The sequence below is a fragment of the Lithobates pipiens genome, unplaced genomic scaffold (genome assembly GCF_037356315.1).
Source record: "Lithobates pipiens isolate NorthernLeopardFrog02 unplaced genomic scaffold, aLitPip1_a1.2 Scaffold_22, whole genome shotgun sequence".
NCBI lineage: Eukaryota > Metazoa > Chordata > Amphibia > Anura > Ranidae > Lithobates > Lithobates pipiens.
This window is the reverse complement of record NW_027507784.1, coordinates 305,993,044-306,014,712: the sequence shown is the minus strand read 5'-3', so window position 1 is coordinate 306,014,712 and position 21,669 is coordinate 305,993,044. Positions and strand designations below refer to the sequence as shown.

The 21,669-nt window shown below is 42.9% G+C and overlaps 1 protein-coding gene across 1 annotated transcript; it reads left to right on the top strand.

Moving 5' to 3' along the window:
• The first annotated feature begins 4,465 nt into the window (after positions 1 to 4,465).
• NDUFAB1 (NADH:ubiquinone oxidoreductase subunit AB1) lies at positions 4,466 to 21,299 on the top strand. Its single transcript, XM_077449328.1, has 5 exons — positions 4,466 to 4,658; positions 6,730 to 6,852; positions 10,975 to 11,062; positions 17,841 to 17,960; positions 21,172 to 21,299. The coding sequence occupies exons 1-4, from the start codon at positions 4,512 to 4,514 to the stop codon at positions 17,930 to 17,932; spliced, it is 450 nt and encodes a 149-aa protein (XP_077305454.1). The 5' UTR covers positions 4,466 to 4,511; the 3' UTR covers positions 17,933 to 17,960; positions 21,172 to 21,299.
• Positions 21,300 to 21,669: the final 370 nt, after the last annotated feature.

Here is a 21,669-nt window from a genome sequence, read left to right as displayed (position 1 = left end):
AAAATGACTTGTAAATTCAATCAGGTGTAGCTAATCACCTTCTCAATGGCACACAAAGCCATTTGACTTTCAACTGCTATCAGCTGTGGTCATTTTGATTAGCTCAGCATGAAAAGAGCTTTCTTGGAGCATTTCAGTCCCTGGTAGTGCAACTGAAGTAAACAATCAACTATGGGTGGCAAGGCACTGTCAAAAGATCTCCAGGATAAGGTTGTGGACAGGCACAAGTCAGGAGATGAATACAAAAAAACATGTCAAGGGCCTTATCAATGCCTAGAAGCACAGTGAAGTTTTTTTTTATGAAGTGGAAGGTACAACACAGACCCTCCCTGGATCAGGACATTGCTCCAAACTAGATGAAAAGGCCAGGAGGAAACTGGTCAGAGAGGCCACCACGAGGCTACAGCAATTCTAAAGCAGTTGCAGGAATTTATGACAAAGAGTGTTCATTGTGTCATGTGACAACAATATCACAAATTCTCCACAAATATGGCTTGTATGGGAGAGTTACAAGAAAAAAGCCACTCCTCGAGAAAGGCCACATGCAGTCATGACTGAGCTCTGCCAAAACGCAGTTTGAAGATTCAAAAGCCACATGGAAAAAGGTGTTATGATCAGATGAGACTAAAATGTAATTATTTGGTCTCAACACCAAACAATATGTTTGGTGGAAATTAGACATGTGCACTGTCAAAAAGTTTTTTTGTTTTTTGTTTTTTTTGTTCGTATTTCGGGTCATTCCTTATGATCGAAATTAGCTATTTCGAATAAATTTGAAATCCGAAAGTTTGGAAATTTTAAAATTTAGAAATTCAAAATCCGAAAATTCAGAATTTCGAAAATCCGAAAATAAGAAAAAAAACAAAATTCAGAAGAACAAAAATCTGAAAATAAGGAAAATTAGAAAATCCAAAATAATAACTGACTCATTAATAATAACTAACTATTAAATAATAAGTATTGGAATTTCTTTTCAAATTTGGCTGTTGGTGAATGTAACAAATACGAATTTATCCGAAGTTCTGAATTATCCAAAATAATGACTGCTGCATCTAAATAAATGGAATGTAATGAATTAATAATAATAAAAGATTATTATTATTATTATTATTATTATTATTATTATTAATAATAATAATTTGTTACGTTCCATTCGTTTAGATTTGGCATTCGTTAATTCGGATAATTCATAACTCCAGATAAATTTGTATTCATTACATTCACTAACAGCCAAGTTTGAAAGGAAATTCCAATACCTATTATTTAATAGTTAGTAATAGTTATTATGAGTTAATATTTAAAATGTTCGAATATTTGGGTTTTCTAATTTTTGTTCTTTTTTTCATTCTTTTGAATTTTCAGATTTTCGTTCTTATTTTCGAGTTTTCAAATTTTTGCACTTTCATATTTTCGAATTTCGGAAAAATTCATTAAAACGGTTTTCGATAATTCAAATAGTTCAGATTTAATGAGTTTGTCTAATTTAGTGGAAAAATTTATTCAGAACGAAACTAATTGCACATGTCCAGTGGAAATCCAATACAGCTCACCATCCAGATAACACCATTCCTACAGTAAAGCACGGAGGTGGTAATATCCTTTTATGGGGGTGTTTCTCTGCAGCAGGGACTGGAGCACTTGTCAGGATAGAAAGGAAAATGGATGGGGCAAAATATCATCAAATTCTCAAGGAAAATCTGCTGCCCTCTGCCAGAAAGTTGTCAATGGGAAGAAGGTTTACCTTCCAACATGACAATGACACAAAGCACTCAGCAAAAATGACCACACAGTGGTTGAAGGAGAAAAAGGTGAATGTCCTTGCATGGCCTAGACAGAGCCCAGACTTAAACCCCATTGAAAATCTGTGGAATGACTTGAAGACTGCAGTCCACAAATGGTCACCATCAAATTTAACTGAACTTGAGCTGTTCTGCAAAGAAAAGTGAGCAAATATTGCAAAGTCTAGATGTGCAAAGTTATGCACATGTAGGTCCCACACATATATGTAAACAGCGATCGCACCACACGTGAGGTATCGTCACGAATATCAGAGTGAACGCAATAATTCTAGCGCCAGACCTCCTGTGTAACTCTAAACTGGTAACATATAAAGGCCTTTAAAGTGTCGCCTATGGATAATTTAATGTACCATAGTTTGGGGCCATTGCAGGTGTGCGCAAATTTAATCACTTCCAGCCCTTCTACATGTAACAAAACATTATTTTTTTGCTAGAAAATTATTTAGAACCCTCAAAAATTATATATATATATTTTAGCAGAGACCTTAGAAATAAAATGGCAGTTGTTGCAATTTTTTATGACGCGGTATTGTGCAGCAATTTTTCAAACGTGATTTTTTTTTTGGTGGAAAAAAACACTTTTATGAATTAAAGATTAAAAAAAATTAAAATAATAAAATTAATCCACTTTTTTTTTTTGCATAGTGTGAAAAATGATGTTACAACGAGTAAATGGATACCGAACATGTCACACTTTAAAATTGCGCACACTCGTGGAAAGGCACCTAATTTGGGTACTTAAAAATCTCCATAGGCGACGTTTTAAAAATGTTTACAGGTTATCAGTTTAGAGTTACAGAGGAGGTCAAGTGCTAGAATTATTGCTCTCGCTCTAATGTTTGTAGCGATACCTCACGTGGTTTGAACACAGTTTACATGTGCGACCTACGTATGTGTTTGCTTCTGCGTGTGAACACAAGGGGATGGGGCGCTTTGACATTTTATATATTTTTTTAATGTTTCTTTTACTTTTTTATATTTACACTTTCCTTTTTTTTTTTAGTGATCACTTTTATACCTATTACAATGGAATGTCAGCATCCATTGTAATAGGAATAGTGCATGACAGGTCCTCTTTACAGAGAGATCTGGGGTCTATAGGCCCCCACATCTCTCCTCTAGGCTGGAAAGCCTGAGATCAAAAAAAAGAAAGATCTCAGGCTTCCCAGCAAAACATAAAAAGTCAGTGTTTACATCTGCCGGCACCAGAAGTGACGTAATGACGTTGCTCCCGGCTTCTAAGGGTCATAGAGATGGCCGGGACCATCTGGTCCGCAGTCAGCTCTATGGTAAACTGCTGCCGCCGGCGGATTCATTCTACGGCTCCCCGAGCGCATGGCCGAGCCGGGAGAAACACCGGAGGGCGGTGGGTGGGGGAAATGTCCCCCCCCCCCCCCACAGCCTGTAAAAGCAATCAAGCAGCTAAACAGCCGCTATGATGGATTTTACTTTGTAGGTAATGGCCGGCTGAAAAAAAAGTAACGTGAATGATGCCTGCAGTTGCCTGTAGCATGATACCGATTGGTCCACTCAAAGTCCAGCATGTCATAGGACGTCCTTGAAAGTGGTTTTAAAGTGTGACATGTTGGGTATCTATTTACTCGTCATTGTCTTTTTTTTATTTTACTAAAAGAAATTGGGTATTACATTTTGGTGACCACACGCATAATATATTTTCTTGTAAACAATTTGCATGCTCTCAAAACTGCTGCACATATTTTGTATGACATAACAAATTGCAACATCCATCATTTTATTCTTTAGGGCCTCTGCTTGAAAAATATGTGTAGCACCGCAAGGGCACCACAGTTAGCCCCGCCCATTCTCCACCCCTATTCTCGGGAACACTTCCAAGTATGGTTATGGCCTTGTGTGAGTCCAGATAGGGGTTGTGTTGCCCATGGCAACCAAATACTGACACCCTATAGTAACTTACTGCTAGTGTATAATTGGTTTCTGCGGGAAACCTGACCATTCACATACCTAAATCATGCCTCAGGCTATAAGATGTACCTCCTAATTTTTTGAGATAGGAATGAGGGACACCTATCAGCAAAAGTATGCAGGCATAGGACACACCCCTTGCCACGCCCCCTTAAAGGAGAATTGTACAAAAAAAAACAAGATTGGTTAAACACACAAGAGATTTTTTTTACCACTACTATTCCTTTATTTTGGCTTTTAAGATTTACAAATGTAACAATTTAGATTTTGGATGAAAGGGTTGGCACCGGGAAACACTTTTTGAAAGCTAAAAAGTGCATTTTATATACAACTATATAGATCAGACCAAAATGAGGGACAAATGAGGGACAAATGAGGAGGAATGAGGGACAGTGGGACAGTTGGGAGCTTTGTATAAAATCCTCTCTGACAGCTGAGCCATGTGACTAGCTCAATGACCCCCGTGACCTTCCACTCTGCACGCATTGGGTGCACCAAGATGGCGCTGGGGTTAAATAATGGGGTGCGCCAAAACGGCGGAATGATTTCCCATATCCGTATATTATAATTGCCCATACAACGCGCTTTGTTAAGGTGGTAGAAAGGGCTCTGCTCCACTATCGCTCTGGTTTTAGCCCCTCTACGGCGAGCCGCTCTCTATTCGTTCCAGCTTCCTCTCTATGGTCTGTGGCCGCTCTATCCCGCCCTCCGGAAGTCTCGCTGGTGCCGTCCTCGCCGCAGTGCAGTGTGGGTAGGCCACTGTCAGCCATGGCGTCTCGTGCCCTCTGTGTGTGTGTCCGCGCGGCTCTGCGCCCTCTCCCCCGGCGCGCTGTGGCGCCCCTGAGCGGAGCCGTGTGCCGGCAGCGCTCCACCCTCACCAGACCTGCAGAGCCGGCCCCGCTCCTCAACACACAGGTACAGTGCGGACTCAGGGTCACCTGGGGGGGAGGTCGTGTCCATAGTGTGGTAACCCTTAGCAACCAATCACAGGTCCCTTTGCTAAAGCCAGGCTGCTACAAAGTGAAATCTGATTGGTCATTTTGGACTGAGGAACACTCAGGGCTGCCAGTGGTGACCTCTCTGGGGTCCTCCGGGTCCTGCCAGCAACTCCTCAGACGTCCTCCAACACACAGCAAGGAATGGCCGCTTTCTCCTTCCTTCACCACCTCAATACCGGTGTTCTGGCATATAGCGTCCGTCCATCGGATAGTGTCCACCCCGTACGGCGCAGGTGCAGCGTTTCTGCAGAAGGAAAATCTCTGAAGATGAACGTCGCCTGCGCCGTGAGTGGAGGTGGTAGCCCCACCATCCAAGTGGACATAGGGTTGCAAATGTTAGAGGGCCCCTAGCGGGTTTGCTTCACTCGCCACGCTTAGGGGCTCGGCCTCGCTGCGCTCGGCTCTTTATTCCAACTCTATGTCCACTTAGATGGTGGGGATAGAACCTGGACTCACGGCGCAGGCGCCGTTCATCTTCGGCTATTTTCGGAATCTGTGTGTACTGCGCAGTACACAGCGGACACTATCCAATGGGGGACACAATGTGATAGGACACCGACGCGAGGGTGACACTGCTGAACACCAACCTCCAAACTTAGTTTTTTTTTTTTTTTTTTTTTTTTTTTTTTAAGCGGAGGCCCTAGAGAATAAAATATTGGGGGTTGCAATTTTTTTTTCTATGTCACGTGACTTTTGTGCTTCGATTTTTCCAATGCAGTTTTTTTTGGTGGAAAAAAACACACTTTAACCACTTGATGCCCACACTATACCCGAAAGACGGCAACAGCGCGGGCTTAAATTGCCAGGAGGGTGAACATGGATGTGCCACATTCTAGGCATTGCATTGGCCGTCCTCTGGGCTGGCAGGGCCCCGCAGTGCACAATTAACTTTTTCTCCGCAGGCCGTGGCAAGATCAGATTGTATTTAGATGGATGTAAACAGACATAAGTTCACTTACATCTGCCGCTTCATAGAGCAGAATGGATGGGCCAATGGGGTCCACCTAAAAAACGAACAGGCAAACCCGATTGGTCTGTGTGTGTGTGTGACAGGGCCCTTAACATGTTCATATTAAAGGGGTTGTAAAGGTTTGTGTGTGTTTTTTTTTTTTTTTTTTTTTTTTTTTATTTTTTATTTTTTAAATGAACGTGTAGCGTCACTTTAACTTTTTTTTTAAACTGGCAACATTTTTAAAATTTTATTTTTTGGTGGTGGGGGGGGGGGGGGGGGTGCTTTGGACAGACATCAGGGGTCACTCTAAACAGACCCCGAAGTCTCCATTTTGAGACTGAGGAAGGGACTGGAGACATTTCTATTCTCTACAGCTTCATCTACACTGTGGATGAATAAATAGAAGCCTGTGTAGAGACTCGTACGTATAGAAGTTTCATTCACAAACTGGATCATAGTAAATAGTTTGCTATACTTCAGTGATGAATGAATGGAAGTGACCGGTACAAATCGCCCAAGCAAGCATCCCCCCCCCCCCCAGTTCTGACATTTTTCACTCAGGCAGCAGCTGCAGCCGGTAGGAGGGTGTGGAGAGAAAGAAAGCCGGCCAGCAAAGCTACTTTTGGGGGGGGGGGGGGGTGTCTCACGGTAGGGGAGGAATAATTCTTACACACTGACTCCCATGCAATTACCAGTGGTAGAGGCAGCAAGGGGAAGCTGGGATGTGGATGGAGGAATCCTCCTCGCTCAGTCTTTGTATTCTGGTAGTGGGGAGACTTTCTTGCCATCAGACTACACAGATCAGCACCACCAGCTTTAGACGGCAGTGCTGATTGAGAGAGAATTTTTCAACGGTCTAGTTGTGCACAATTTGATTCTTGTCCCTGCTGAACTAGACACATTTTGATCCATGATTGGCATGTCTGTGGGCCAGAGCCATAGTAAACTATATGCATCATTTTATGTCAACAATTTTTTTTATTTTTTTTCCTGGATAAATATACATAGTTACCCCTTTTCTTTACTTTGTATGCAGGTCTCCGGTTACTTATATCAGTCATGTCGCCAGTACAGCGATGCTCCTCCCCTAACCTTGGAAGGCATTGCAGAACGAGTTTTATATGTATTGAAGCTGTACGATAAGGTTGATCCAGAAAAGGTGGGTCTGCTCTTTTTTTGTGTGCCAGTGTGTGTGATAGGTAAAGTTACCAAGTGTACCACCTCGTTACACTGCCACAGTACTACTTTAGGTGTTTTGCCACCTTTCACACAGTCCCATCCATAAACTCACCCTTTCTCCATCAGTGGCGTTGTGGAATACATCCCTTTTTATTTCCTTCTCAAGACAACCATCTTGCCAGCTCCCAGAAGACTATGAGGGTTGATTTACTAAAACTGGAGAAGGCAAAATCTGGCGCAGCTCTTCATAGAAACCAATCGGCTTCCAGGTTTTATTGTCAAAACTTTGTGTTGCTCAACCCAGGACCCTGCATTCACTGTGTCTGGTCACCCAAAGTACATGTAATAGTTTTATTAAAGCGGGAGTCCGCCATTTTTTTTATTTTTAAAAGCCAGGAGCTACAAATACTGCAGCTGCTGATTTTTAAAATAATGACACTTACCCGCCCAGCGCGCCAGCAATGTCGGCACCCGAAGCCGATCTCTCGATCGTCTCTCGGGTGCTGCCACCGCCATCTTGGGTATGGGAATCAGGAAGTGGAGCCTTTCGGCTTCATTTCCCGGTTCCCTACTGCACATGCGCGAGTCGCGCTGCGCAATAAGGATGGTCTCTGCTGTCTCTGGGATCCGTGTGTTTCCCAGCAGGCAGCGGGGGACTTTCAGAAAGGGGCGTAGATTCTGCAGATATCTATGCCGGAAGTGGGTGCAGATACCTTCACTGTACAGGTACCTGCACCCCCTCCCCCCTGAAAGGTGCCAATTTTGGCGCCAGAGGGGGGGAGGATTCCAATGAGCGGAAGGTCCACTTTAGGGTGGACCTCCGCTTCAAATATAAACTGCTAAATGCCCTTTCTCATCAGCAGTTAGAGCAGGCTTGTGGCTTCTGTCAGTGTCTGGTTAAAGCTTGTAGAATGAGCTTTCATTCTCCTCTGCTTGTGCTATGAGGCTGCAGGACCCCAGACCCTCTGTCTAGACTAGTGCTGATTGGTCCTGTGATCACATGCACTCTCCCTAGAAGAAAAATAAAATTATCTAGCAGTACACGCCAAACTGAGCATGTGCATCTTGCCCTCAAGTCTCTGTTCTATCAGATGAATTGGGGGACTGTGGAAGAAGGGGACGATCAGAAGACAGGATCGAACAGCCTTTTTAAACAATACAGGAGACTAACCCCTTAGGTTCCACAGTGAGTATAACAAGCATGCTTTACTGCATATACATAGTAATTTTACTGTTGTAGGTTTAGTAACACTTTAATTGAACAAGCTGAACTTCAAAGCTGATTGGCATGCACAGCTGCACCAAATTCTGTGTGCACCAATTATAGTAAATCTCTATGTATCATTATTTTAGATCAGTCGTCTGGAAAATGACCAGTAGTACCCACAGTGGCTGCCTCCACTAGAGTAAAGATGGCCCTACACTAGTAGTTTTTCATGCAAACATTTGTACAAAAATTCTGTATATTTGATTGTTGTTCAAAAGTACTTCAATATCTTGTTGGCGTTTTAACATTTTGGTTTTGGACTAACAGGAATTTCCCAAATACCACATACTTGGTTAGAAATTTGTTTCCATCCTACGCCTTCAAATTTTCTCATCTCATCATTCATGCGGTTGAAAAGAGCATTGATTTGACACCACTAATGATTAGATAATGTATAACAAACGTTCTGAACTGAAAATTTAGACTAAAATTCCACTAGTGTGTGTGTGACCAACTTTAAGTGTATTCTGCCTGTCTTTCTGTTCTGTACTTGCATCCTTTGTGTACTGCCCATCATGAAGAGTGAATGGCAGGGGTGGTAGTACCTGTCCCACACTTTGCGGAACACTGATCTAGTCATACACAAATGTATTGTTATTACTCCTTTATCTGGCTTACCTGATATCTTAAAATTGCAGTTAAAGCGGGAGTTCTGCCGTTTTTTTTTTTTTTTTTTTTTTGTTTTTGTTTGTTTTTATTATTTTTTTAAAAGCCAGCAGCTACAAATACTGCAGCTGCTGACTGCTAAGGACACTTACCCGCCCAGCGCGCCCGCGATGTCGGCACCCGAAGCCGATCTCTTGATCGTCTCTCTGGTGCTGCCACCGCCATCTTGGGTATGGGAATCAGGAAGTGGAGCCTTGCGGCTTCATTTCCCGGTTCCCTACTGCGCATGCGCGAGTCGCGCTGCGCAATAAGGATGGTCCCCACTGTCTCTGGGATCCGTGTGTTTCCCAGCAGACAGCGGGGGACCTGCGGAAAGGGGCGTAGATTCTGCAGATATCTATGCCCGAAGTGGGTGCAGATACCTTTACTGTACAGGTACCTGCACCCCCTCCCCCCTGAAAGGTGCCAATTGTGGCGCCGGGGGGAGGGTTCCAATGAGCGGAAGCTCCACTTTAGGGTGGAGCTCCGCTTTAATATATCAGGGCACTGTCAGCAAAGATTGTAACATTAATATTTTTACAAGGGATCTTGGGCTCCATCCGCATGGGTGTTTTGCCATGCTGCGTATCCCAGCAGCAAGAATCTGATTCCTGCTTCTTGGGTTGACCACTGTGCTCAGACGGCATCCAGCTGCGATCATAGGTAATCGCTGGCTGTGCAAACAGGCACAAATAGCTGCGGACACTGACAGTCTGTCATTCCACTGTACAGGGCTCAGCAACAGCTATCAGTCAATTCCAGCTGGGGTAGATTCTTGCCACTGGGATTTGCAATGTGGCTAAATGTCTGTGTGATTAGAGCCCAACATGGGATCAGGAGTATAGTACTAGTTTCAACCAGGTTTGAAAGCATAGTCCACCTTACTGTGTGTGTGTGTGTGTGTGTGTGTGTGTGTGTGTGTGTGTGTGTGTGTGTGTGTGTGTTCGTGTTCACCTTTTTTCCTCCATTGGCCATTCATATCTGGGATTCCTCATCACCATGAAAGCCTCAGATTGGCTATCGCAGTGATCCACCACTGTACAGCCCGTCCCTCTGTTTACTTTCTCTTCTGAATTGAAAGAAAGATGCATTGTATCTCTCCTTGTAGGAGATGAAAATGTAAATAAACAAGCTTGTATGTGTACACACACACACATATATATGTATGTATTAGTGTATGATCTAGGTCAGTGCCAGAATTGGTGTACGGGTCAGGGTAAGTACATTTTGGGTAGGATTTTTTGAATCGGTGGCAGTGTGTTTTTAGGTAGGATATAAAAAACGCAAAATACACATCATTGTTTCTGGGCCCTAATACGTGTACAAATAACATACACATATGTGGTATTGCTGCGATCGTCATGAGAAGAATTTATTTTGTGGTGTTCTTTGGTGGGAAATAATGGTAAAGCATGAAAAATACAGCTTAATTTAGGAGAAAAAATGTTTTTTTTTAAATTTTTTTTGCGATTTTGTGCCAGTTTTCCTTTTGATAAAGTGTTACAAGAAAAAGTCAGTCGATATCCGTTGCCAGTTACCATCAAAAGAGCCCACTTTCCCAAATGTGGTATAATCCACCTGGATATACAAAGTAGCTGTGATGATATGCACAGTTTTACTAACATTTGTCAAAGTTGCAAAACTGTGTTCAGGCATTATTTGTTTGACACTGTCACTAAAGGGTTAACTTTGCAGGCTCTCTTTTGATGGTAAATGGCAACAGATATCTCCTGTCTTTAAGGCTAGGTTCACGCTGCTGCGATGTACGAGATCGGATGTGATTCGCAGTGCAAATCACATGCGATCTCTGTGCGATGCAATTTCAGCCATACAGATAGTATGGCTGAATACGCATCGCGTACAGCACCCTTTTTTTGGTCCGCAGCAGAATCGGATCGCATGGGTGTTCACACCATGTGATCCGATTCCTGTCCGAGTTTGCAGATCGCACTGCGATATGCGAACTGATTTGGAGGTGTCATTAACTTTTCACTGACACTCCCAGCAGTTCGCATAGGGCAGTGTGAACTGCCGCCGGGAGACATGCGATGCGGGAACCCGCAGTGGATTCGCAGCGTTCCCGCATCGCAGCAGTGTGAACCCAGCCTTAAAAAATAAATATATATTTATACATAAAGTTTTAGTGGTGCATAAACCTGAAATTCCAGATGTTCATTGTGCTTCTTCTAGCTCACCGTCAACTCCCATTTCATGAAAGACCTGGGACTGGATAGTTTGGACCAAGTTGAAATAATCATGGCGATGGAGGATGAGTTTGGTAAGATGGCTACACCCCAGTTTATTGTCTTAAAACGGAATAAAACCAAAAATGTAATCTATTGCAGCTTACCAATTAGACACGGTGGCTGCTTTTTGATTATTTATTTATTTTTTCTGGCTTTTGTCCTCTGTTTTCACCTAGTGGTCTGGCAAGTAACACACCTCCTGTATTATTGCCCACACTCTTCACACGCCACCATTGTCTGCAGGGGAGCGTTAGATGTACTAGCAGATTTAAATAATTTTATTTTGGAAAGGTGGCCACCTCTATCGACAGCTGAAACTGATATATCTAAGGTTGCCCGATCAGGTCCACCTGTCAGGTTTTTCAGTCGGACCCTCCAGTCTCTTCTATGGAGCGGCAGATCCACTGACACCCACCACCATCCGTCCGATCCTGTCCAAAAAAAGACGGATGATAGTCCTATTCCTTATGGCATCAGACAAGCGGTCCGTTTCCATCTGATTGCCCAATAGAAGAGAGTGGGACTGTCTGTCTGTGTCCACTTTGCATAGCAGACACAGACCTGTCATCCGCCTGCCAAGCGGGGTTCAGCGGAGAGAAAGGGGCCTAAATGACGGAGGCATCTGGAGCTGTAGAAAACCTGTACTGTTATCAATTAGACAAAGGAACACAAATACTGTACAGCTTGCACCATAATGTGCCTGTTCAACATTCACTGTGCCCCCCCCCCCCCCCCCCACGCCAAAAAAAAGCACACCTCGCTGCACAGCCTCCTTAAGCTATCATTGAGTAACAGTAATGGGGTACATGTGTGCCTAGGCTTGAATACTAACATTCCATAAGATGGTATGTGCATAGGGTTTGGTTGGGAGCGCTGCAACGATAGTAGCAGGCACTTCATGCTGTTACTTTGCCTTCTCTGACCATAGCATACAGAACATTGTGAATAATAATCGGGTCCAGTGCCTTCCTTCATAGCATCACCTGTAATAAATTATATGTGCAGTTTCATTGTGGTGTGGTGTGTAGTTTTTTTTTTTTTTTTTTTTGTTTTGTTCCTGGCTTGCCACTTCTACTATTGACCCCATAGCAAGCTGCTTGCTATGGGGCACTCATGTGGGCTCATGCCAATGCCCTGCTGCCTGCGTCTAAAGGCATAGAAAGCACGGCTCAGCCCTACCCCATACTCCCACTTCACTGACTTTGACAGCAGCAGGAGCCAATGTCTTCTGCCTCAGCATAGCCTGTGAAAGCAGAACGGGGGGGGGGGGGCGGCGCGGGCGCTTGTCCTGCCAAATTGTCATAACAGTGGGTGGGCTTAAAATGGTATGAGTTAAAGTAAACCTGAACCTATGCTGCTTAAGGGTCATGGGTGTGAATCATAGAGTGCAGGGGCCAGAATTAAGTAATGCATAGACTTAATCCTGACCTCTGAACTCGGTGTGTTACTTAATCCTTACCTCTGAATTCTGTGTTACTCAATCATTAAGAGTTCAAGGGTCAGCAGTAGTAACTCGGTCATGCTTGCAGCATTGTCCTGGGGTGCTTCCTGGTAGAAAAGTTGCAATGTGCAGGCTTCAACTCTCACTGCAAGCACTCATCCAATTCTAAAACGTTATGGCTGGAGCTCTGTGCGTGGAAGTGTGCATCACTGCACATGCACAGGGCACTATACCGGCTCCATCTTTGAACTAACCATTAACTAGCGACACACTGTTAGCCTGTTTGCCAGAGAGAAGATGGGCCATTAGAATGATATTGAACAAAGCTGGTAAGGTCTCATCATGGAGGCTTTTCCTTTACGGTTTGCTGTTTATATAATGCAGCATCACATAAAGCAACACTCAAATCAAAGTACTGATTTATTTTTGTATATACTTTTTTTTTCCGATTAGAAATGAAGCTGGCCGAACATGTTCGCTTTTTTTTTTTTTCATTCAGCCAGTGGTCTGAACGGGGGGGGGGGGGGGGGGAGAGAGAGAGAGACTGCACACCCCCCCCCCCCCCATTCACACATTCAGTGTGGATGGAGGAATCCTCCAAGCTGCGCTATTGTATACTGACAGTGGGGAGACACTTGAACAGTGCTGCAGCCACTGTTTGGTAGATCAACTTCTGTTGAACTGCAGTGACCATGCATAGATCCAAATTCTGCCGGTCCCTACTGAACCAGCCAAATTTTGATTAATCTTTGGCCACCTTATAGCTTTGTCCCCTGCATAACTGGATAGAAGGGGAAGGTTGCCTCACTGACATGCCTGTGCGTTGGCATCAATGAGGCATAGTCTCTCATTAATCAGGAAGATCTCCTGGTACAAAGACTGTCTAGTCTTTTTGATTGCCATTCAGATTTTCTGATGAGAAGCCAGCTTTGGGAATTGGATTTGATTTAAAATTGTTCTCACCAAAGTGTAAGTGTTGTGTCCATGCTTTCTGGTGCTCCGCTGTACATAAATAGAAGGTCAGCTTTACTGTCTGAAAAGCTGCTTGGCGACATTGTTATAACCAAACATGTTTAAACCAATGATGGTGAATTGGGTCAAAGAAAAACCTTTGGACAGTTAATAGTTTGTATGAACTGTGAAAAAGACCAATCTGCCAAACTGATGTTTCTTTTACCAGAGTGGATGTTCTCAGTGTAAAGGTTGTGGCTGTTTGTTACAAATCTCACTACAACTAAACCTGATGAATCAACCTCCTGCAGGTCACATCCCAGCAACATAAAATGCAAACTTACATAAATGGGCACCAAGTTTAAAAGGTGAAATTCCAATTTTTTTTTTTTTTTATCACAATTGACCATGAGATGTCCAATGCATTTTGGGAGCAGCAATACCACTACCTCATCTGGGCTTAGAATGGGCTAAGGACTTGGAAACCATTCATATATCAACTTAGGGCCCATATTGAGTCTATAGTTGGGTACATTTTTTTTTTTTTTCCCCAATTCTGGCCATATGCTGTGATTGGCGACAGACTTTTTTACTTATTTTAAAATCATCCTTCATTCAGCCTGATAGAGGACGTGTGTTGGATCGCAGATCAATAAAGCTCGCCATAGATTGTTCAAATCTCACCCAGTTCAGCAGGGACCGGCCTAGATTCGAACCATGTACGAGGAAGCTGATTGTACCCAAGTTGATTATTGCTAGGGGCTGTAAAACACAATTACTCTGGGGAAGGGATTTCCCCCATCAACCTGTGGTTGCAGGAAAGAAACTTGTTCCATGTATGGCCGGCTTTAGTCTGCCGTGAACAGTGTGTGTGCAGGCAGTCCCATTCATGTCAATTGGGATGCAGCGGCTGCATGGACACAACTGCTGCTCGCAATTTGACAGCCACCTGGCTGCATGGCCCCAAATGCACACTCTGTGTCTGGGGCCATGCACACTCATAGCTGTCAATTTGGGCACAGTGTGTGTGCAGTCACTACATCCCATTTGACATGAATAGGACTGACTGCATGGAACAACTGTGCATCGCTGTGTAGGTAAACATGGCCGTCGCGCGGATTTACACTGTAGTGCGCCCGTGTGAATGAGATCTTGTGGAAAATCTACATGAGGTTCCCCCCCCCCCCCCTCCCTTCATAAAATATGATGGCATGGTCTTTACATTAAAGTAATATAGTGCAGTGCTGATGAAAAATTAACAATGAGATTATTTCCAATAAAAACTGATACAATATATAAATGTGGTAGGGATCCATTAAAGTAGTGACATCAATGGGTATCCACCATAGGTATAATGACCGAAATTCATAAGCGGTTCCTCTCAATATGACATATGGCAAAAGGAGAAAAATGGGGCCACCTAGTGTGATTCCATTTTAAATGTAAAACATATATTGATAAAATAGTCATTCACATTTGAGAAGACATTAAAAACATAACGCAGTGGCATCAGCAGAGCCCGCCCCGACGCTTCATCCTAATGAGGCATTCTTTGGGACTTTGTATTAGACTTGCCCTGCTTTGGCCTGTGTAGATTTAACAAATACCTCTAGTGACAGCCACTGTCTTCTCTGTGCTGCTGTCCCACGGATAAGAAGTGATGTAAAATCTCCCCAATGGGTTCAACTCGTAGCAATGCCAACTTGACAGAAGCATGAAGTGTGGTCACAAGTCTGTCGATGATGAAACAAAAAATATATTCAAATATGTTACTTTATTAGAAAAATCATTTTAACCAATGTTAAAACATATGAAAAATAACCTGGACTAGTGTTTGAGTATACCCACCCACCAAAAAAACAGGTAGGGAGCCCCCAAAGTACTCTCACAAACAAATGTTCAGCATAGTAACAGACATCACCAAAGGCTGATAATAAACACAAGGCTGTATTTGTAGGGGGATGCGTGGGATCACACTAGAACAGAACTGTGCCCAACATGTCTCACGTTTATTAATGCTTCTTCAGGAGCATGAAGGGTTATATTTGTTCTATCAGGTTTTTGTTTGGGAAATGAGCTGAAATTTAACCCTTCATGCTTCTGAAATTGCTAAATGTGAAACATGTTGAGCACAGTACTCTTCTAGTGTGAGCCCACGCATCCCCCTACAATTGCAGCCTTGTGTTTATTATCAGCCTTTGGTTATGCCTGTTACTATGCTGAACATTTGTTTGAGAGTACTTTAGGGCTCCCTACCTGTTTTTTGGGGGCTGGATATACTTGCACACTAGTCTGGGTTGTTATGGATATGTTTTAAAGTGGACCTTCCGCTCATCGGAACCCTCCCCCCCTCCGGCGCCACAATTGGCACCTTTCAGGGGGGAGGGGGGTGCAGGTACCTGTGTACAGTACAGGTATCTGCACCCACTTCCGGGATAGCTCTCTGCGGAAAGGGGCGTAGATTACGCCCCTTTCCGAAAGTCCCCCGCTGCCTGCTGGGAAACACACAGATCCCAGAGGCAGCGGGTCCATCCTTATTGCGCAGCGCGACTCGCGCATGCGCAGTAGGGAACCGGGAAATGAAGCCGAAAGGCTCCACTTCCTGATTCCCATACCCAAGATGGCGACGGCAGCACCCGAGAGACGATCGAGAGATCGGCTTCGGGTGCCGACATCGCAGGCACGCTGGACAGGTAAGTGTCACTATTTTAAAAGTCAGCAGCTGCAGTATTTGTAGCTGCTGGCTTTTAAAAAAAAAAAAGAAAAAAAACGCGGAGTCCCGGCGGACTCCCGCTTTAATGTTTTTAATTTTTTTTTTTTTTTTTTTCGAATAAAATGGCATATTTGAATATATTTTTTTTTTTTGTATAATTGACGTAGTGTGCATAAAGTCCCACTCCTTGCGTTTGATTTTCTTCTTCTATATATTCCAGGGACCTGGCATAGTGCACTCAATATGGCCATGGTGACATATATTTAAAATAACTGTTACTGCAATATTCCACCTTATCACTAGATGGCAGACTTGGACCATGTCTCTAATCTGTGTCACCAGGGCTTTGATGGATGATGTTTTTTTGCTCAGAGGCATACGTGGGGGCCATACTAATTATTATCCATCCACTACGTGCAGTAAGGTATTATTCAATAGAAATAAATGGACACGATGAGAGCCCGCAATCTGCATTTTTCTGATATTGTGTTTTCATTGTGGAGTTGTTACCAAAATAATATATAAAATGTGCCTGGTAACCTTTTACATTTTCTGGGCTTTCAGGTAGAATCATTCATGCTATAGGACTTGACGTTCTCCAGCATCTGCAATTTCCACCTCACTGGGCTGTGGTCATACCTCCATAAACAATGGAATTTGAGCTTCTATTTTGAACCTCAATTCTTCTCCAATCCAAAAAAAAAATGAAATAAATGATTTAATGTAAAAAGGTTTAAGCTGAACTTTTCTATGACATTGCTCCCGGCAATGATTTATTTTTAATTATCTGTGTCAGTAGGACAGTCTCAGTAGAGGTAGCGAGCTTTCTCTGTACGCGGGTGATTTTATCTACCCCTACCCACTTGCGGGTTGCTAGGCAACTGGCTTGTGCGCAAGCATCAGTAAACACACGTGCAGGCGCAGGGAATGCAGGTTAAAGCTGCATATTAATTTTGCAGGATGATGGCAGCAAATATTGGCTTATCAAATTTGGTTAGAGCTTATGAATAAATATCTGTCACCCATAGTATTTGTTCCAGCTGTCATTAGATTTCAATATCATTTTTTGTGTGTATATATATCGAAAATGTGGCAGTTCAGCAGGGACCAGTCAAATTTTGATCCATGCATGGCCACTGTGGTTTAACAGAAGTTGGTCTATCGATCAAGTTCTGTTTAATCACCCTGTTGGATTTTAGCCACTTCTTCAGTAGACGACCCCCCGGCTCGCTGTTACTATTGGGGAAGGTGGGTGCCGGAGCTGCTGCGCCTGTAACTTGCACACCCTCAATATATTCTTATCCTTTTAAAAAGTGAGAAACATTTTAAAATGTTTGGTTCCCTCAGACTGAAGACTTGAAAAGTCAGTTACTGAATGACAAGAAGCCACATGCACTGCTGGCCACTACGGGTGTTCTGGGAGTTGCTGGCTGGGGTAGGGGACTGCTGGAAGCTGTTCAAAAACAGCTTGAGACATTACTTGCTTAAACTATCTGTGAAGCTGTCATTGCTCTGCTCTCTAAATCAGAGTCAAGGAAGCTTTGTGTCCTCTAGCAGTTTTAGAACAGCAAGTTCCCCCACAGCCTGGCAGCAGGGGATGGGACTTCGTGTTCTGCTGCTGGAGCTGCACCGTTGCCTTCTGCTGCCTTCATTCAGTATGTTCTCATTTTGTCTGATTCTAATGAACTCTGGTCTTTCCTTCTAGGCTTTGAGATCCCAGACGCCGATGGTGAGAAGTTGATGACCCCACAAGAGATAGTAGATTACATTGCAGATAAGCAGGATGTATATGAATGAAGTATATGTAGAAAGTCCTTTGTTTATTGTAAGTATAAGAGAGCCATCTAGCTCTTGTGTTTTATGTGTATAGCCATTAACATGCACAAGAGAGCACCCATAGATGATTTGATTGCTCTATTCCCCCATCAAAACAGGCAGGGATTGATTACACTGGAGAGTGCAAAATCTGGCGTATCTCTGCATAGACACCAATCAGCTTCTCAGGTTTCTGTTTGTGAAACAAGCTGAAGTTAGAAACTAATTGGCTACCACGCACAGCTGCGCCAGATTTTTCACTTCAGTTTTAGTAAATCAACCCCTCAGTATTGATTGGGGGGGATGCTTCTGCAGTTGTATGTTCTTCCGGTGGGGGGGGGGGGGGACCCTTCCTGGTTTGCAAAATACACTGAATGCTGCTAGTTGCTGTAGCTGCAGGCGGTAATCTTATGTCAAAAATTTGACAGGCTGGTTGTACTAAAGTTGATGAATATTATTCAGTACAACCAGCCTGTCCATACATGGATCGAATCTCCTTGCTAAACTCGCCAAGATTCAATTCATGTATGGACAGCTGAAGGGCATGTATCAACAGACATTTATTCCCATCAGCTGCTTTTCTCTCCTGACAAATCGATGGAAATGCAAAAGCAGCTTAAGCTAGGTTGATGCACATTCATGCAGTTTGGGAGTAGGTGAAATGCAGGTCAGATTCACCTTTCAATGACAATGATTTCAAGAGTCCTAAACTGATGTCAGAATAAACCTTAAAGGAAGCTGCACATGCTCCACAATACAGGCCTTAAAGTGGTTGTAAACCTCAGACATGAAATATGAACAAAGCATATCCCTCTACTGTGTGCATGTTTCAATTAAGGGCACTAAATGTAACTTCCGTTTTCTGCTTCATTCCTCGCATGAATAACTTCTGCCAAGTTTTCTTAACACCAAAAGAAAATGGTGACAGGGAGGGAGCTCCATCTGATTGACAGCCTCAGCTCTGTTCCTGTGTGCTGTGTGAAGGGGGGTGTGTCACTTCCCTCCAATCAGCTCTCAGGACTCTCCTCACGGAGCTCTGCAGTGTGACTTCTGCTCTCCGCACCCTTTTTCTGAACTCTAAGCAAACTTTATAAATTCTGCACTTTGACTAGATGTAGAAAATACTGCAGATTAAAAGGTACAGCTTATGTTGGAGGATTTGTTTTATTGAGTGTCACCTGAGGTCAGTCACGTCACACTGGCGTAAAACGTGTTGCTTCTACAGGAGTTTTGTGTTCTGCCTGTAGAAGCAACTCAGTGTTATCCTGTGTGTCCATGCACATTGGGACGTTTAGAGGCAGAGAAAAAAACCTTCTCATTTGCGTTTCTGATTGGAGCTCACTGGCAGGAAAAAAACATAAAACTCTCCTAAACTCATCTAAACTTTGTACAAAAAATGTTCTATGAGCTTTTTTTTTTTTTTTTTTTTTTTTTTTTTTATTACTCCAAATAGAACAGATGTTTAAGCCCAATGTGCATGGAGCCTAAGGGTTTATAACCACTTTTAAAGTACTTTTTGTTTACACTTAAAAGAGAAATGATTGGTGCTCTGGGAACCCCTTTTGCTTACCTGTTTGTAAAGCAGGAGAGGTATTCAGAAGCCCACTATTTACTCCAGCCACTCCCACATGGCAAACTTGATAAATCAATGTATTGGCACTAAATTCGAAATGGATATTTTAGCACGGACACCAATGAGATTCATAACTACCTTTTTTGAAAGTTAAAATCAGGTAAATCAATCACATAATTCAAAATAAAACGGCTGTGCAAAAAACAAAATACTCTGAATGGGAAAGTTGACAGTTTATCTGTTTGTCCCCAGGGTAGGCACTTGCCTCTCTCAAAGCAGAACTAAATCCTCCTCTCCTTTACAGCCAAGGAAGCTGCTATCTTGCTCTTTGATCTGCAGTTGCCATGGTGCTGCACGTTTTCGGTTAGGACCCCAGCCATTGATGGTTGAGAGTGCAAGAAACACTGACAGTTATTCACGGCATGCCGTGAATGTAACTGTTTTGGGAAACTGATCAATATTTAGTTCTAAAATGGAGAGTACCACTATTTGGTCTTTAACCCTAGTTATGATTTGTAAAGCAACACGTAATACGTGCTGTACTTTATTCCTTTTCTTATAAGTGATTTGTGCTAACTGTTCTTGACATGTTCTAGGGAACCCTTAAATCAGCCACTTTATACATTGACCTATAACCATCAACTGAGAACATCTTCTGCAGCAATTATGTTGTGGGATTGCAATTAATTAGCGACATATATTCTAGAGGAGTAGTATAGCATGAAGGCTTCTGGATTATGCATCAACTGATCTGTCTGGTTTTAATTGGGTAACCGGAACTTCTCATAATTCAACCTTGTGTTTTTCATGGTCATATGAATACATTTTCATAAGTGCATTGTAACCTCCCCCCATCTTTTTATTGTTTATGCTAAATCTGTCTGAGGCTAGTGCACCCCACTGACCCTAAGGGCAATGAATATAAATTAAAAGGGTACTGATAATGTTAAGGTCTTGCAAGCTACTGCTACGATCCTCCCAATACAAAGTGTATATACACAAGTGTATTACATATGTATATAATAGGTCAGCTGCTAGCGATTCTTACAATCCCATATGTGCAAAAATATTTTGCCATATAGTGTTCTAAACAAACTTAAACATATATCCTTAAATATGATGATAAATATATAGATTCATGCCATACGATCCAATAAAGTGCTACAGTGCTCAAACGTACATAATATTCTATGTGCAAATCATGCTACATAGTGAAAGTCCATCATGTAGTGATAAACTATATGCCAAAAGACAATCCTCATGGAAGGTACTTCAAAGAAAGTGCCAACACGCCAGTGCTCGCCCCTTTTGTGAATGCCCTCGCCTCATGGCGTGTGACCGCACAGTGAAGTTTGGTCAATACATGCTGACGAACCACCTCCTGAGGAAGACATGCGATTCCCTTTGTCGAAGCGCATTGGGGAGGGTATAGGACAACGTTTGGGAAGCAGTAGCAGCCTTTTGAGCACTCTAGCACTTTATTGGATTGTATGGCATGAATTTATATTTATTAATCCATATTTAATCATGATTTGTTTATCTTTGACACTATATGGTGTTATAACTTTGAAAAGGATGTTGATGGTTCTTGTTGTTGGGTGCTATATGCAGTATGTTCATGTTTTGCTGCTTTGTTTTCTTTTCATAGATAGTTGTGCTGGGCGTCTTCTTAGCGCACCTGCATGTTGTGCCACCGCGGCTGCCGTCACCACTTCTTCCAGGATCCTGTATTTAAACTGTCTGAATGTGTTGGCCTTTAATAAATGTAAAACCACACTTCTGATGTCTGTGTCTGTCATTTCCTGAAAAAAAACGTTACTGAGGTTCTTTATAATGATTTTATAATTACAAACTTCTGCGCTGTCATCTTTCTCTTTAGTGGGTATGTTGTTGGAGAGCTGGACCCCAATCCAAAAGGTAATTTTGGAAGTTGGAATAGAGGTTGCTTTCTGCAAGCCATTAAAGTGATACTAGTCTGGGTTTATTTTATTTAAATAACAAGCATGTCATACTTGCCTGCTCTGTGCATTGGTTTTGCACAGAGCAGCCCTGATCCACCACCTCTTGGGTCCCTGGCAGCTTGCTATGGGGGCACCCGAGCCAAGCCACTGCTCTGTGTCTCTCTTCCCATTTTTGCTCACTTTGA